At 35.7% G+C, this 14,050-nt stretch overlaps 2 protein-coding genes across 2 annotated transcripts; both read right to left on the bottom strand.

Annotated features, from left to right (window-relative positions):
- Positions 1 to 4,324: 4,324 nt before the first annotated feature.
- On the bottom strand, positions 4,325 to 6,571 carry LOC130934231 (uncharacterized). Its single transcript, XM_057863819.1, has 2 exons — positions 4,941 to 6,571; positions 4,325 to 4,856 (listed from the first exon to the last, which is right to left on the bottom strand). The coding sequence occupies exons 1-2, from the start codon at positions 6,569 to 6,571 to the stop codon at positions 4,325 to 4,327; spliced, it is 2,163 nt and encodes a 720-aa protein (XP_057719802.1).
- A 15-nt stretch (positions 6,572 to 6,586) lies between these two features.
- Positions 6,587 to 7,474, bottom strand: LOC130934230 (uncharacterized). The gene has a single exon (XM_057863818.1). The coding sequence runs from the start codon at positions 7,472 to 7,474 to the stop codon at positions 6,587 to 6,589; it is 888 nt and encodes a 295-aa protein (XP_057719801.1).
- Between the last annotated feature and the right edge of the window lie 6,576 nt (positions 7,475 to 14,050).

Genomic DNA, 14,050 nt, shown 5'->3' with positions numbered 1-14,050 from the left:
TGTAGCCAAAACAAAAAAAATGATGCCTTAGGAAAAGGCTACGCTTTTTAGGCTTCGGAGACACTTTTGTAGGCGATGCCTATACTAGTGTTACCTATTCTCAAAGGCTACGCTTTTCTGTAGCAAAGGCTACGCTTCTCGCCTTTGAGAATAGGGTACGCTTTTTAAGTGATGCTGTTCAGGACCTAAGGCTACGCTTTTCAGCACTAATGGTTAACATAATTCTAAGGAATAGGCTACACTTTTCAGAGCTACTGCATCACTTTATAAATGTAGCAAATAGTATACCTATAGCTACTCTATATAAGTGTAGCCTTTTGTCCCTCATTTTTTTTTTTAAATTTCTGTTTATATATATATATATATATATATATATATATATATATATATAATAATACCATACAATAATCTTTAAACAATAAAAATTATACTGAAACAAAATATAAGTATACAATGAACCAAAAATATTGGAATGATCATAATTTTGAGCATTCATACATCTCAAACTAGAATAAGTATACTCATATAATGCACTTAGAGTTTACTACTAATAAACTAGGAAAAATCAAAATATTATATCATATAAATGTATCTTAGCTTCTAATAAAAGACATCATCATCAACCATACATCTTTCAATTTCCACCTTTGTCAATAAAATCATCATGATAAGCATTTCAATCTTCATTCACATCTTCAGAATTATCCTGCATAATTATATAGAAAAATAATTATAATTTGAAAAAGTACAAGAAGAAAAAAGTAATTAACAGATTAATAACACATACAATATCCGAGAGGCATAGGATAATTGAAACTACTCCACTTTTCATATCACCAAAGTCTTTTGCTTTAAAATAACAATCACATTCAGGGGGATACTATAAATCACCATAAAGGACAACTAAAAAACGGACTAATACAACTTCATACTAAATGGGAACTAAAATCAGAAAAATCAGAAAACTAAAACCAGAAAAATCAGAAAAACCAGAAAAATCAGAAAAATTACAGCTTTCACCCTGATAACAATAATATTAAAATTACATAATGAAAAAATAAAACCAAAAAACCAAATCACAGCTTCCATCTTCTTCAATTTCAGTTCAAATTAAAAAGATATGGCATCCTCTTAAGTTCTAACAAATAAAAATTTTAAACTCAAAATCCTAATTAACAATTAACAATATATAAACAAATATTAGGGAATAAGAAAAAACTAGTCATACCATATTTATGTTTGGAATATGTGTTGATCCATGAGCGCTATTTGCATCAATTGGAGAGTGTTGGGCATCTTGTAACAAAGCTTCAATTTCTTCCGGCCTCATTCCAGGTTCAGATCGCTGAACTAGTAACTTAATCATGTTTCGCAATCCATGAAGGTCAGCCTCTTGGTGCTGCTGTTTGGCCTTCATGTCTCCAAGTTCAGCCTTCAAAGATGTGACTTCCTCCTGGTGTTGTTGCTTGAGTTCAGAAATTTCTGCATGCTTTTTTAAGTCACGTCGTGTAATAGATCTTCCATAACACCTAACCCGACCTGGTTGTTCTTTTCCAAATAAAGACTCAAAAGCTTCCTCATCTGTTTCACCAGCAGCTTGCCGGTTTTGGAATTCATCCTAATTAAAAGAAACATTTGACATAGAATTAGTTACCGTATCTTAAATTTGATTTATAATCATTAGTAATTCAATGAATTCTCATACAATTGCATCTTGTGTTTCCTGATCAACTTCCTTCCTTTTTCGACTTGTTCGAGTAGCAAGGAACATTTCAAACCTTTTTGGTTCCTCATTTGTTTCCTTTGTCGCGCGCTATAAAATAAAGCCTTAAATAAGTAAGTCTATAACAACATAACTAAAATTAACTAAACAAATCCCAGCACAAATATGAAATAAGTATACCAGAGCCACTCGTACTCTTCCGAAATTGATTGGCCCCATGCGATGTGGAAACTTTTGCTGTTCTTTATGTTTCTTATTTTTTTCACTTATTGACTATAATTGAATAAAGGGTTAGCATATAGAAACAGAGAACAATATAATTAAATTATGCTTCGGCAAACAACATTACAGCAACCAGAATAGTAACAGGTATAATTGCACATAATAGAATTGCAGAAAACAAAATTGCACAAAACAAAACTATAGAAAAAAGAATTGCAGCAACTTAAAATTACAGCAAACAAAGTAGCCAAAAATAGAATTGTAAATACAGAAATTCAGAAGTTCAGAATAGAACTGGCAGCAATATATCCTAAAAAAATTCAATTCAGTTCAAGAACCTACATCAGAATGGATATGTGTTTGTACAGCATGAGAGAGGACAGATTCCAACATTATCAATTGAAATTTCATTATTTTGCTTATGTCTTAACAAACAATAATATATTTGCAATTAAAGTACCAACTATTTTACCTGGATTGTAGGATGACTCCAATAATAGATCAATTTTATGAATTGACTTTCAGGAACTTGTGTCGGTCGATTTTTCACCATATCTTCGATGGTATCAAAGGGAACAAAGTGCTTCTGCTTAATCTTTCCCTTGAACCGCTTCCAAGCATCCCGAATTGCTTGGATCACCCACTTTTCTCCACTGTCTGGGAGGATAAACTTGGTCTGCGTGATATCAACAGTGTTATACGCACCTTCCTATATTTAAAATAATCGACATTTAATAATAATAGAAGAGTCTTACATTAACATAGTTCCACATGAATTTCTTAGCTTTAGGAGTTACAGCATGCCAGCTAGTGTACAAAAGACTCACAAATCTTTTATTTCTCCCAATTGTTCCTACGAAACTAGTTAAATTAGACACACTTTGATCGGTTGGTCCTACTGGCTGTCCAATATCAAAAATAACTTCTTCCCACTGTTCCATAGTTCTTGCATAAATCTCTTTGCAAGTTGTTTTTCCCCGGGTTTTCTTCTTCTTTGGCTCTCCTAGTTTCATGCAGTAGGGGGAAAATTAGGGAGTAATTAGTGATGCCAATTGAAAAATTAAGCATTATGATTTACAAAAAAATATAAAAAATGATAGAAATAAATTACCTTCGTCATCATCAATGTCCTCCATCACATGTGAATAATAATTTTCATCAAGTGGAAAGCTATCTCCCACATCATCACTTAGTTCAGAGCTTAGTCCATCAACTTCTACATCTATCCCATTTTCTTTTAAAAATTCATCAATAGTTGTAGCCCTTACCCTTGGCTTGCTCTTTTCCTTTCTTGATCCATCTTGCTCCGACATTAAATCTTCAGCTTGTGGGGTAGTGTTTGAACTCAGCAAAGTAGTGTCATGTTGCCTTTTTTGAGTTCTACCATGTGTGACTTGAATAATCTGCTGCTGCCTTTGGTTGATTGTGGGCTGAGTAGAATTTGCACAACTCCGATCTTGGCTTACAGTTGTTGGCATACTATTATTCATATTACGAATTGCATCGAGCTTCCTTTTAAGTTCATCTGCACCCACCTTTGTAAGCTTAGAATTGTTCAAGCCTTGTGTTAATGGATCATGTTGTACTTCATGCTTCTTTTTCTCAGCCATAGCCACAGTCAAGTGATTCTTTCTTTTTTTATTTTTTGGCTGTTGCGCAGGAATGCTTGGCTGTACTTCCAGGGTTTCAGGCGTGAAATTCATCCTTTTGTTGATTGTACTGAGTGTGCTTTGTAAATGAGTAAAATCCAGCTTCTTTGATGTACACTTCTTCACTCCTTTGGTTGCACTCAACTCTTTTTGACTTTCGACTACATCCAACCTTGGCATAGTTTCCTCCTTGTCATTACGTGCTGCACCTTGCATCACATATTGCTTGCGTTCATTTACAATCCTTTGTCTCTTGGCTTCAAATTGTCGAAGCAAATTCTTACTTGATGTTGCTTTAAGATCAATAAATTCTTTATTCCTACACAAATAAATTAGTTAACTCGAGTTAATATAAGCAATAAAATGACATATCCTATAAGAAACACTAACAAAATGAGAAATAAAAACAAAAATATGACTTACAAATAAAAAGGTGAAGAAAACTTAGTTATACATATGTACATATTAAGCAATAAATTACTTAGGCTGACCCATCAGAATCAGAATCTCCAATGAAATCTGCCTCATATTCTTGGGCAGAAGTCACTTGGGGAACCGTTTCAATAACTGTAGGTCGTAGATCATTCCTCTCCAGAATAAGTTCACCATCATCAGCTGGTATGGCAGGACTTGTTATATGCTCGTGTTGTTCACTATAGAAGGTTTGACTGGCCTCAGACTCAGATTCGTCATTTGTTTTAAATAAGTCTCTTGGGATAGTTTCCATAACTTAATTTTTGTTATGTTCATATGGATCTTGCACATAAAAACACTGATGTGCTTGAGATGCTAGTATGAAAGGTTCATTCTGGTAGCATTTCTTATTGAACTGAACAAATGTAAGACCATACTTGTCTCTCTCAGCATCATACCACTCACACTGAAACAATACAACCTTAAAACGCCCAAAATAATCTAACTCTACTATCTCAAATAACCTGCCATAATAAGCTACAGTGTCTTGAATTGGACTTTTATCTTTAGCACTTGCAAAGCTTGAAGTTAAAGCAGTTAATGTGACACCACTATTTTGTGTTTTTCTCCTTGCCTCACGCTCCACAGTGTGAAACCTATATCCATTAATTATATATCCAGAAAATCTTCTTGCAACAGAGCTTGGACCTCGAGATAATTCTTTTAGCCAAACAGGCACATCTGGATCCCTCGCCCGAGTTTCAAACCACTGCGAGAAGGTTCTACTGTGCACTTTTGCTTTTCTCCATTTTGTTCCCCGCTGATTGTTAACCTCATCCTCATGCTCTCTGTAGTTAATAATAGTTATGTTTAATCGGAAAAAATCTAAATGCACTTGATTTAGTGAATAAACATAAGTTATATTAAGTTACCTAACATAATCTGCGACTTCTTCACAATTGTATAATACATATACATGGGCTTGAGCACTTGATATGTCATCGAGATTAATTGGTTCTCCATTTCCCACGCCTAACGAACGACCTTTGTTAGAAAACAACTTTGAAGGCAAAACTTCATCGTCATTAGGATCATCATCATTCCGAGGTTGCTTATTAAGTCTTGTTCGCACACCTCCATGCAAGTATCTTGAGCAGAAAGTTAAGCACTCTTCAGCCAGATATGACTCTGCAATAGAACCTTCGGGGCGACTTTTGTTGCGTACATACGACTTTAATGTACACATGTACCTTTCAGGAGGATACATCCAATGAAACTGCACCGGACCACCCAATCTAACCTCATTTGCTAAATGAATAGGAAGATGAACCATTATGTCAAAAAAACTAGGGGGAAAGATCCTCTCAAGGTGGCATAATGTTTCCACAATCTCTAACTCCAGTCGATCTATCTCTTCCAGTGTGATTAACTTTTTGCATATGCGACGAAAAAAGGAACTTAGTCGAATCAACGGAATGGCCACGTGATCAGGAAGGATGCTTTTAATTGGTATTGGTAGTAAGTAGTGTAGCAAAAAATGAGCATCGTGGGTCTTATACCCAGAAATTTTTCTTTCTGCTAGATGTACACACCGTGATATATTCGAAGCACTACCATCAGGTAGCTTTGTTGTTTTCAAAACCCCACAAAAAATTGACTTCTCTGCAGCAGTCATAGAAAAGCATGCCTTTGCCAACTTTGTTCTCTTGCCATTATTCACCTCCTTTGGTTGAAGATTTTTCCAGATCCCCAAATCTTTTAAGTCATATCGAGCATTCAGATGATCCTTTGTCTTGCCTGGGATATCCAAAAGAGTTCCAATTATACTGTCAAGTATGTTCTTCTCTATGTGCATGACATCTAAGTTATGACGCAGCAGGTTCTTGTGCCAGTAAGGCAATTCAAAGAAAATTGATCTTTTTTTCCAATTCCATGGGAAACTATTAGATGTACTTTGCTTCTTCCCGAAAACATTCTCAACATTTTGTAGCATCTCAAAAATTTCCGTTCCTTCTATAACAGGTGGAGGGGATCTTAATTCTTGCTTCCCATTAAAAGACCTTGTATTGGTTCTCCATGGATGATCCATGGGTAAAAAGACACGATGGTCCATATAAACTGTCTTCCGACTATGTTTTAGTTGTAGAGAAGAGGTATTTTTGTTGCAACAAGGGCAAGCCAATTTTCCCTTTGTACTCCACCCAGACAACATAGCATACGCAGGAAAATCATTAATTGTCAACAAAAGAGCTGCCCGCATTTGAAAGGTCTCATTCTTTGATGCATCATAAGTTTCCACCCCTATTTCCCACAACAACTTCAAGTCTTCCATCAATGGTTGTAGATACACGTCAATATCTTTGCTAGGTGATTGTGGCCCAGGAATAAGCAAAGAAAGCATACAATATTCAGGTTTCATGCACATCCACGGAGGCAAGTTGTATACCATCAACATTACGGGCCACGTGCTCCATGAAATATTCATGCTACGAAATGGGTTGAACCCATCACTTGACAAGCCTTGTCTAATATTGCATGATTCTTTTGCAAAATCTTCATTCATTTCATCAAAGTACTTCTATGCCAGTCCATCAGCAGGATGCTTTAACGTCCCATCTTTAACGCGCTCCTCATCATGCCACCTCAGACTAGCTGCCATTTTTGAGCACATAAATAATCGCTGAAGTCTTGGAATTATAGGAAAGTATCTCAGAGTCTTGGCAGGAATAGGACGACCTTTCTTGTGAGGTTGGTTCTCGCTATTATCACTAGAATTTTCAGTATATCGAGATGTTCCACATACACGACATTGTGTTTCATCCTTTAGTTCTTTCCTATACAGGAGGCAATCATTAGGACAAGCATCAATTTTTTTATAATCCAGACCTAAATCTCTTATCATAGCCTTCGTCTTATGGAAAGATGGAGGTATGTTAATTTCAGGCATTGCCTCTTTCAATAGCTCAAGAAGGGAAGTGAAGGAGGCATTGCTCCAACCGTGCAAACACTTTAACAAGTACAGGCGGATGGTAAAAGATAATGTAGAAAATTTCTTGCAGCCCGGGTATAACTCCTGACTTGCCCCATCTATTAAATTATAAAACTTTTTAGCCTCTTCATTTGGACCTACAGTAACACCCTCAGCATGATCTCCAAATGCATCATTAAGCAATCCTTCGATGTCATCGCGTGCACCTTCATCATCCGTGTCATCATCAACCACCATCGGGATTGTCCATTCCCCGTGATTAATCCATGTTCTATATCCCTTAACAAATCCATCGGCTACTAAATGGTCAAATACCACATCTCTTCTATACCACTCAATGTTACAACACCTCTTACAAGGACATTGAATTTGTTGTCCGTCCGGTTCTCCCTCAGAGTATGCAAACTCTAAGAAACTAATAACACCATTGATATACTCTTCGCTATACCTTGGTAGATCCATCCAATCCTTCGGCATATCACAAAACCTAATCAATAATTATTAAATTTTTTTGGAAAAAAATTTATAAGGGGTCGCAAAGTGAAGATAACAAGAGTAGAGGAGGAAGGGTGTTATGAAATATAAGGGGCATGGGCTATGAAACGGACTTCATAGCCTTGTAGTTAGGTTAGGAAATAGTTCCTAATCTTTAGAAGTAATTCTCTAAACATTTTACTAGAAACTCGCTGAAGCAAAACAAATTAAGGAAAACAAAGAATTTATAGTACATAAATAATAAGTTAAATTGCAACTTCATAACTAATAAAGCAATCAAAGTGGAGCTACACATGAATTAATAGCATAATAATAAAGTGAAAAAAAAAGTATGCATTGTACCTTGCCATGACACGATCAATGTTTTGACAAAATTCACTTGGGAGCTTTAACCAAAAACTTCAATCTGTTTGTTACGAAGTAAAATTCTAAGAGATTAGACTATGATATTATTTACTCTTGATTTATTTTCATAAATTCTAAACTGATATAATTAAAATGTAAGGGGAAAAAAATAAAAAAAAACTCAATTCAGGTCGGTAACTTATTTGGAAAATAAAAGCAATCTGATAACAGCCCAAAATTCAAATCCAAAGCATGAGTAACTGAGTAACTAAAAATAAAAGGAAGCAATCTTGCTTCTCAAAACTCAATTCAGGTCAATAGAAGTGAGACGATTTAATGGTAAGTCATGAGCTAATCAAAATATTATCCTGGTAACTGGTAAGCCATGAACTTGGCAGCCATTCATGCAAACCACATGGGTCATCCATGCAGCAGCAGCAGACAATGAAATACATTTAGAGAATAGTGAAAAGAATCTGGAAAAGAATAGTGAAAAGAATCTGAAAAAGAATTAAATTGATATAATCAAATAGATTTGGGACCCAGCAGCAACAACAGCAATTAAATCATTTAACAGATAACGGCAATCTAATTAAGTAAAAATACAAAATATTATTGTGTAAAACTGTGATATTTACCACTCCAATTTTTTAATTAATTAATATTCTTCTGCTCTGTGATCCACTCCAGCATGTTATATCAATATGATATATATACATAGCTTATGATATTCATAACTAGTGTACCCTTGTTTGGCTATTCCATAATGGGAATGGCTCTTTCGGAAAACAGAGCACCCAAGCAATGCAACTATATATCCAGTTGGCAAAGAATGTTCTTTAATAATAATGAAAAGAGTTGTAATAATAGTAATTTTTAGGGAAACAGTTCTAATTAACTTTATGCAAGCTGATTTTTTCACACAAATTTGAAGGAATTAAGAAATTTTAAGCGGAGAGAATTTTAATGTTTCCTTTTTTCATTCAAATAATTCAGATTCAATTCATTTTCAATTTCATTGGGTTTTGACTTTTTTTATTACTATAATTAAAGAGACCAAAGAAATAAATGCCACCTCTCTTTAATCTAATCCTGTTTAATTACATGCAGTTTCTTGAATCTCAATCAACAAAGATTAAAGTTAAAGTAGACAAATAATAATCATTTGTTATCACAATAATAATGTGGCATGCATCTTAATTAGATAGTACATGGCACAAAACTATACTCATCACTGTACAGAGCCAATCTTTAGGAGATTATTTTTCAAAAGAAAAAAATTCATCTCAATTTGCTAAAAAAAGGTGGAAAACCATCGACTACAAAATCAGACAAGTATAAAGAGTGAAAATTGAAGGATCTTGTTTTGATGACATGGACTCTTGCATCGATGACTCCAACTTTCAAGAACAAGGTAATCAATTGTGTTATATTTCATGAAATGTGTGATAAATTACATGGGCAATGGCATAGTGTTGTAGCAACATGTCCTAATTAAGTGACACAGGTGCACCATCAACCTCAGCAAAGACAGAACAACAACCACCCTCATACTCCTAATATTATAAATCGTACCCTCAAAACAGTTAAACAGAGCAGGTAGAACAACCCTCAATACTAAACCACCAAGCAACCCCATTTATTAAGATGACCAACCAAAAGACATAGATCCAAGCTAACACTTGTGCATTTTAAGTAATTCAGAAAAAAGCCACACTCACACACACATATCCTTCAGGAGATCAGAAAATCAGAACCCAGATTTCATAACCATAATAAAAAAAATATTATTATTATTATATTAATATAAGAAAAATAAATAAATTAATCAAATTGAAATACCCAGTACGGGGTACAGATTAAAATTGGAAAAAGCACCAGAAATATCTTCACTTTAGGTGATTTAAGTGGGGAAAATTAAAAAAATAAAAGTTTACCAGAATGAGCAAGTTGGCAATGATACATATTGATGTCTAAGAGAACTAAAAATTTATATCAATTTCAAAAAAGAGAGACTACAATGACATTTAAGATCAGTGTAGGACTAACTTGAGTGTTATGTATATATCTTTGGATGACATGAGTATTTTTCTCCATTATAGAATCTTTTTTAGGGGGAGGAATTTGAAAAGCTTTTACAATACCTCAGCCTCCTTGATAGGATCAGCTTGGTTGCGGTACTGATCTAATAGTGTCTGCACGGCTTTCCCTTCTGGAGAGTTCCTCACATTCCTAGCGACGCGAGCTTGAACTCGAACAAGAGCCTGCATGCACTTTAGAGTAACAGCAGCTTGCTTCCTCGCTAGCCTTCCGCGAAATGTAGCCTGCAGCCTCACCACTGCCCTCAACGCCCTCAAAGCTCGTCTTGCCTGCAACATTCATCACATAATTAAGGTCAAAAACTCAAAATAAACAAGTAAGAAAAATACAAATACAATCACATGGAACACAAGTTTAACATACTGATAAAACTCTCTGAACACAAGGATCAATCTTGCAACTATGAACTACCTCTCTCTGGTCAAATCGAAACCCACCAACATTGTGCTCAAGCATTCCTTAGGAAACTACAAAAAATTGTGGCTTCATGTCTTACAATGGACTAAGCTTCAATAGGTCAAAGTCTTACCATGGTTGAACTCATTCAAAATTAAGATCTAGTTAGTAATTCTTCTGCAAAAGATCATACTGTGATCTTAGGAATCCTGATCCTTACCTGACCCAGAATTTTAGTAATTTAACAACAACTAACTATTGCATGTTAAAGATACTAGAATTAGAAGTTGAGAGTTTTTATTAAAGGAAAAAAATTAAATGATATTTCTGGCAAGGATTCAGTATCAATGAATAAGCTAATGAAAAAACCAACCATGAACAAAAGGATAAATGATACATATTGATATTCCTAGATATTGTAGTATAAAAAAACCTAAAAACAATCGAATTTCAATAAACTAAGTAGGATTTTGTCTCAGATAAGCAGAGATCTAATAACTTCTTAACTATGTTGCATTTCGTATCATAGTTTTTTTTTATCTTTCTTTCAACTGTTTAATGCAGTTTGAATGCTTTTAAACTTGATAACACCATTCAGCAGACGTATATATAAGGAAGTAGGTCACGAAGATAAAAAAAATTGTAATTTGTAATTTTCCACTAATGATAATAAGTATGACTTAGTGCTAATGCTAATAGCATCACTATCATAGAGGTTTAGTCAACATTAAAATAGAGCATATGGGAATAGAAAGATCTGGCAACAGTTCAAGAAAAATTGATAGACCAACTACAATAATTTAATTTCTAACTTATATCATATTAGTCAGAAAATTCTCTATCACACTAATTTATTCATTGATTCTAAGAAAGGAAAACTATATTCATGAAACACAACAGAATAGTTATAAATTGCTACCTACGATATCCTCAATTAGTTCTTCAACAGAATTCAAAGAAGAGCACCATTAAGGACAGCTTTTCCAGCCATATCCTTCATCTATTTCACCTTTTTGTGCACCACACTATCTTTGTCCATCAACTGTTTCAGCCCTTTCTCTCTATGCATATACAAGTAGAACCATATACTTTGCCCTCTTGTGACCTCTAATTAAAGAACCATATACTACTTTTAATTTCTATGCAGAAGAACTATTCAATGATTTTTTCTATACAGAAGAAACCTTGATTTATAGAATTATTCGTGACAGAAATATATTAAGAAATCTCGATTTCCTTGTCTTACCGGAGGCAATTAAGGAAGCAATAAAGAATCATAACCAATTAGTTCCATGTGATGGCAGTGACTACATTTCATTTTTCTATTACCCAAACAAGTATGGTTTAGAACAACAAGCAACCTCTACTCAATTCAGATTTCAGTAAACAACAACTGAATCACTTGAACTAAACCAAACTTCAGATTTCACGGATAACAGGCAATTAGTGTACAAAACCCCCAAATTAAAAACCCTAAATCGGAACCCTAAACCTCCAATTTCAGAACCAAATGAAAATCTATACACACCTTCTCGATGATGGTGAGCAGAGAGAACGATGATGCTAGGCGCCCGGCGACCGTCGGCACAGAGACAACAAGAGTGAGATGCAACAGTGAGAGCAGAGACAACTTGGTTGAGCGGCGACGGTGAGCGCAGATACGACGATGGTGACCAGTGATGGTGAGAGCAGAGACTACAAAGGTAGATGAACGGTCTGGGTGGCGCGCTACGATCAGTGCAAGAGGGCGACTTAGCTTCGAGCGATAGTTAGTGGTTAGTGGTGGGTGGTGTGTGGCGGTGAGTGGTGAGTGGGGGTCAGTGGTTAGCTTCGATTCGGGATGCAGGAGGGTTTTCTAACGGTGATGACGAGGGAGCTGAGGGTGATCGATGAGGAGCTGAGGGTGATGACGATGAGGGTTTTCTTCTAAAAGGGTGAAATGGTTTTCTTTGTGAGCTGAGGGTTTTTCTTTGTGAAAGGTGAAAGTGAAATGGTTTTCTTCTCTTGCAGGGAAAATTTTCACTAAGTGTGAACTGGATAAAAAGTTAAGAGGAAAAAAATTTAAGTGTTAAGAGGGAAAAAATTTACAAGTATTAAGTTTTTAGTTCTAGATACATTAGGCATCACTTTTAAAATGTACCCAAAACTTAATATATAGGCTACTCTCTAAAAGCGTTCCCTTTGATACGAAAAGTGAATCCATAGGTATCAATCTACGGCTACGCTTTATAAGTGATTTCTATAATACCTAAGGCTACACTTTTTAAATGATGCCACAATTGTGTATCCTTTTCTCTTATAAAAAGGCAACACAGAGAAAAGCGTAGCCTATTCTATGAATAGGCTACGCTTTTCAAATGTAGCTTAAAAAAAGTGTGGCTGAATGGGTATTTTTCTTGTAGTGCCATCACCACACTTGTCATATGGACGCGTGCGCGTCATGCAAGCGTGCGCGTCGATACCCATCATCGAATTCACACTCTGAAAGTATCGCAGGTGTTCGCTCCAAATGAACGTAGCGTTCATTTCTTATGAACGTTAATCCTCAATCTACGCATGCGAACCATGCGTGCATACGCGTGGATTTCCAAATCGCTCATTGATGAGCGGATAATTTATACGCTTTTTGGCATTGTTTTTAGTATGTTTTTAGTATGATTTAGTTAGTTTTTAGTATATTTTTATTAGTTTTTAATTAAAATTCACTTTTCTGGACTTTACTATGAGTTTGTGTGTTTTACTGTGATTTCAGGTATTTTCTGGCTGAAATTGAGGGACCTGAGCAAAAATCTGATTCAGTGACGGAAAAGGACTGCAGATGCTGTTGGATTCTGACCTCCCTGCACTCGATGTTTATTTTCTGGAACTACAGAAGCCCAATTGGCGCGCTCTCAACGGCGTTGGAAAGTAGACATCCTGGGCTTTCCAGCAATGTATAATAGTCCATACTTTGCCCGAGATTTGATGGCCCAAAACGGCGTTGCAAATCAGCTTCAAAATTCCCAGCGTTTAACGCTGGAACTGGCATAAAAATTGGAGTTAAACGCCCAAACTGGCATAAAAGCTGGCGTTTAACTCCAGGAAGAGTCTCTACACGAAAATACTTCAATGCTCAGCCCAAGCACACACCAAGTAGGCCCGGAAGTGGATTTTTCTGTCATTTACTCATTTCTGTAAACCCTAGGTTACTAGTTCACTATTAATAGGATCTTTTGACATTGTATCTGGACCTCATGACACTTTACACGTTTCTCATTGTATCTTCTACAGCATGAGTCTCTAAACCCCATGGTTGGGGGTGAGGAGCTCTGCTGTGTCTTGATGGATTAATGCAATTACTACTGTTTCTTATACAATCATGCTTGCTTCCGTTCTAAGATATCACTTGTTCTTAACCCGGATGAATGTGATGATCCGTGACACTCATCATATTCTCAACTATGAACGCGTGCCTGACAACCACCTCCGTTCTACCTTAGATTGAGTAGATATCTCTTGGATTCCTTAATCAGAATCTTCGTGGTATAAGCTATAATTGATGGTGGCATTCAAGAGAATCCGGAAGGTCTAAACCTTGTCTGTGGTATTCTGAGTAGGATTCAATGATTGAATGACTGTGACGAGCTTCAAACTTGCGATTGTGGGGCGTTAGTGACAGACACAAAAGAATCACTAGATTCTATTCCGACATGATCGAGAACCGACAGTTGGATAGCC

The sequence above is a fragment of the Arachis stenosperma genome, chromosome 6 (assembly GCF_014773155.1).
Source record: "Arachis stenosperma cultivar V10309 chromosome 6, arast.V10309.gnm1.PFL2, whole genome shotgun sequence".
Taxonomy (NCBI): Eukaryota; Viridiplantae; Streptophyta; class Magnoliopsida; order Fabales; family Fabaceae; genus Arachis; species Arachis stenosperma.
Note: the sequence above shows the minus strand (reverse complement) of the source record. Positions and strands in the feature narration are given on the sequence as shown.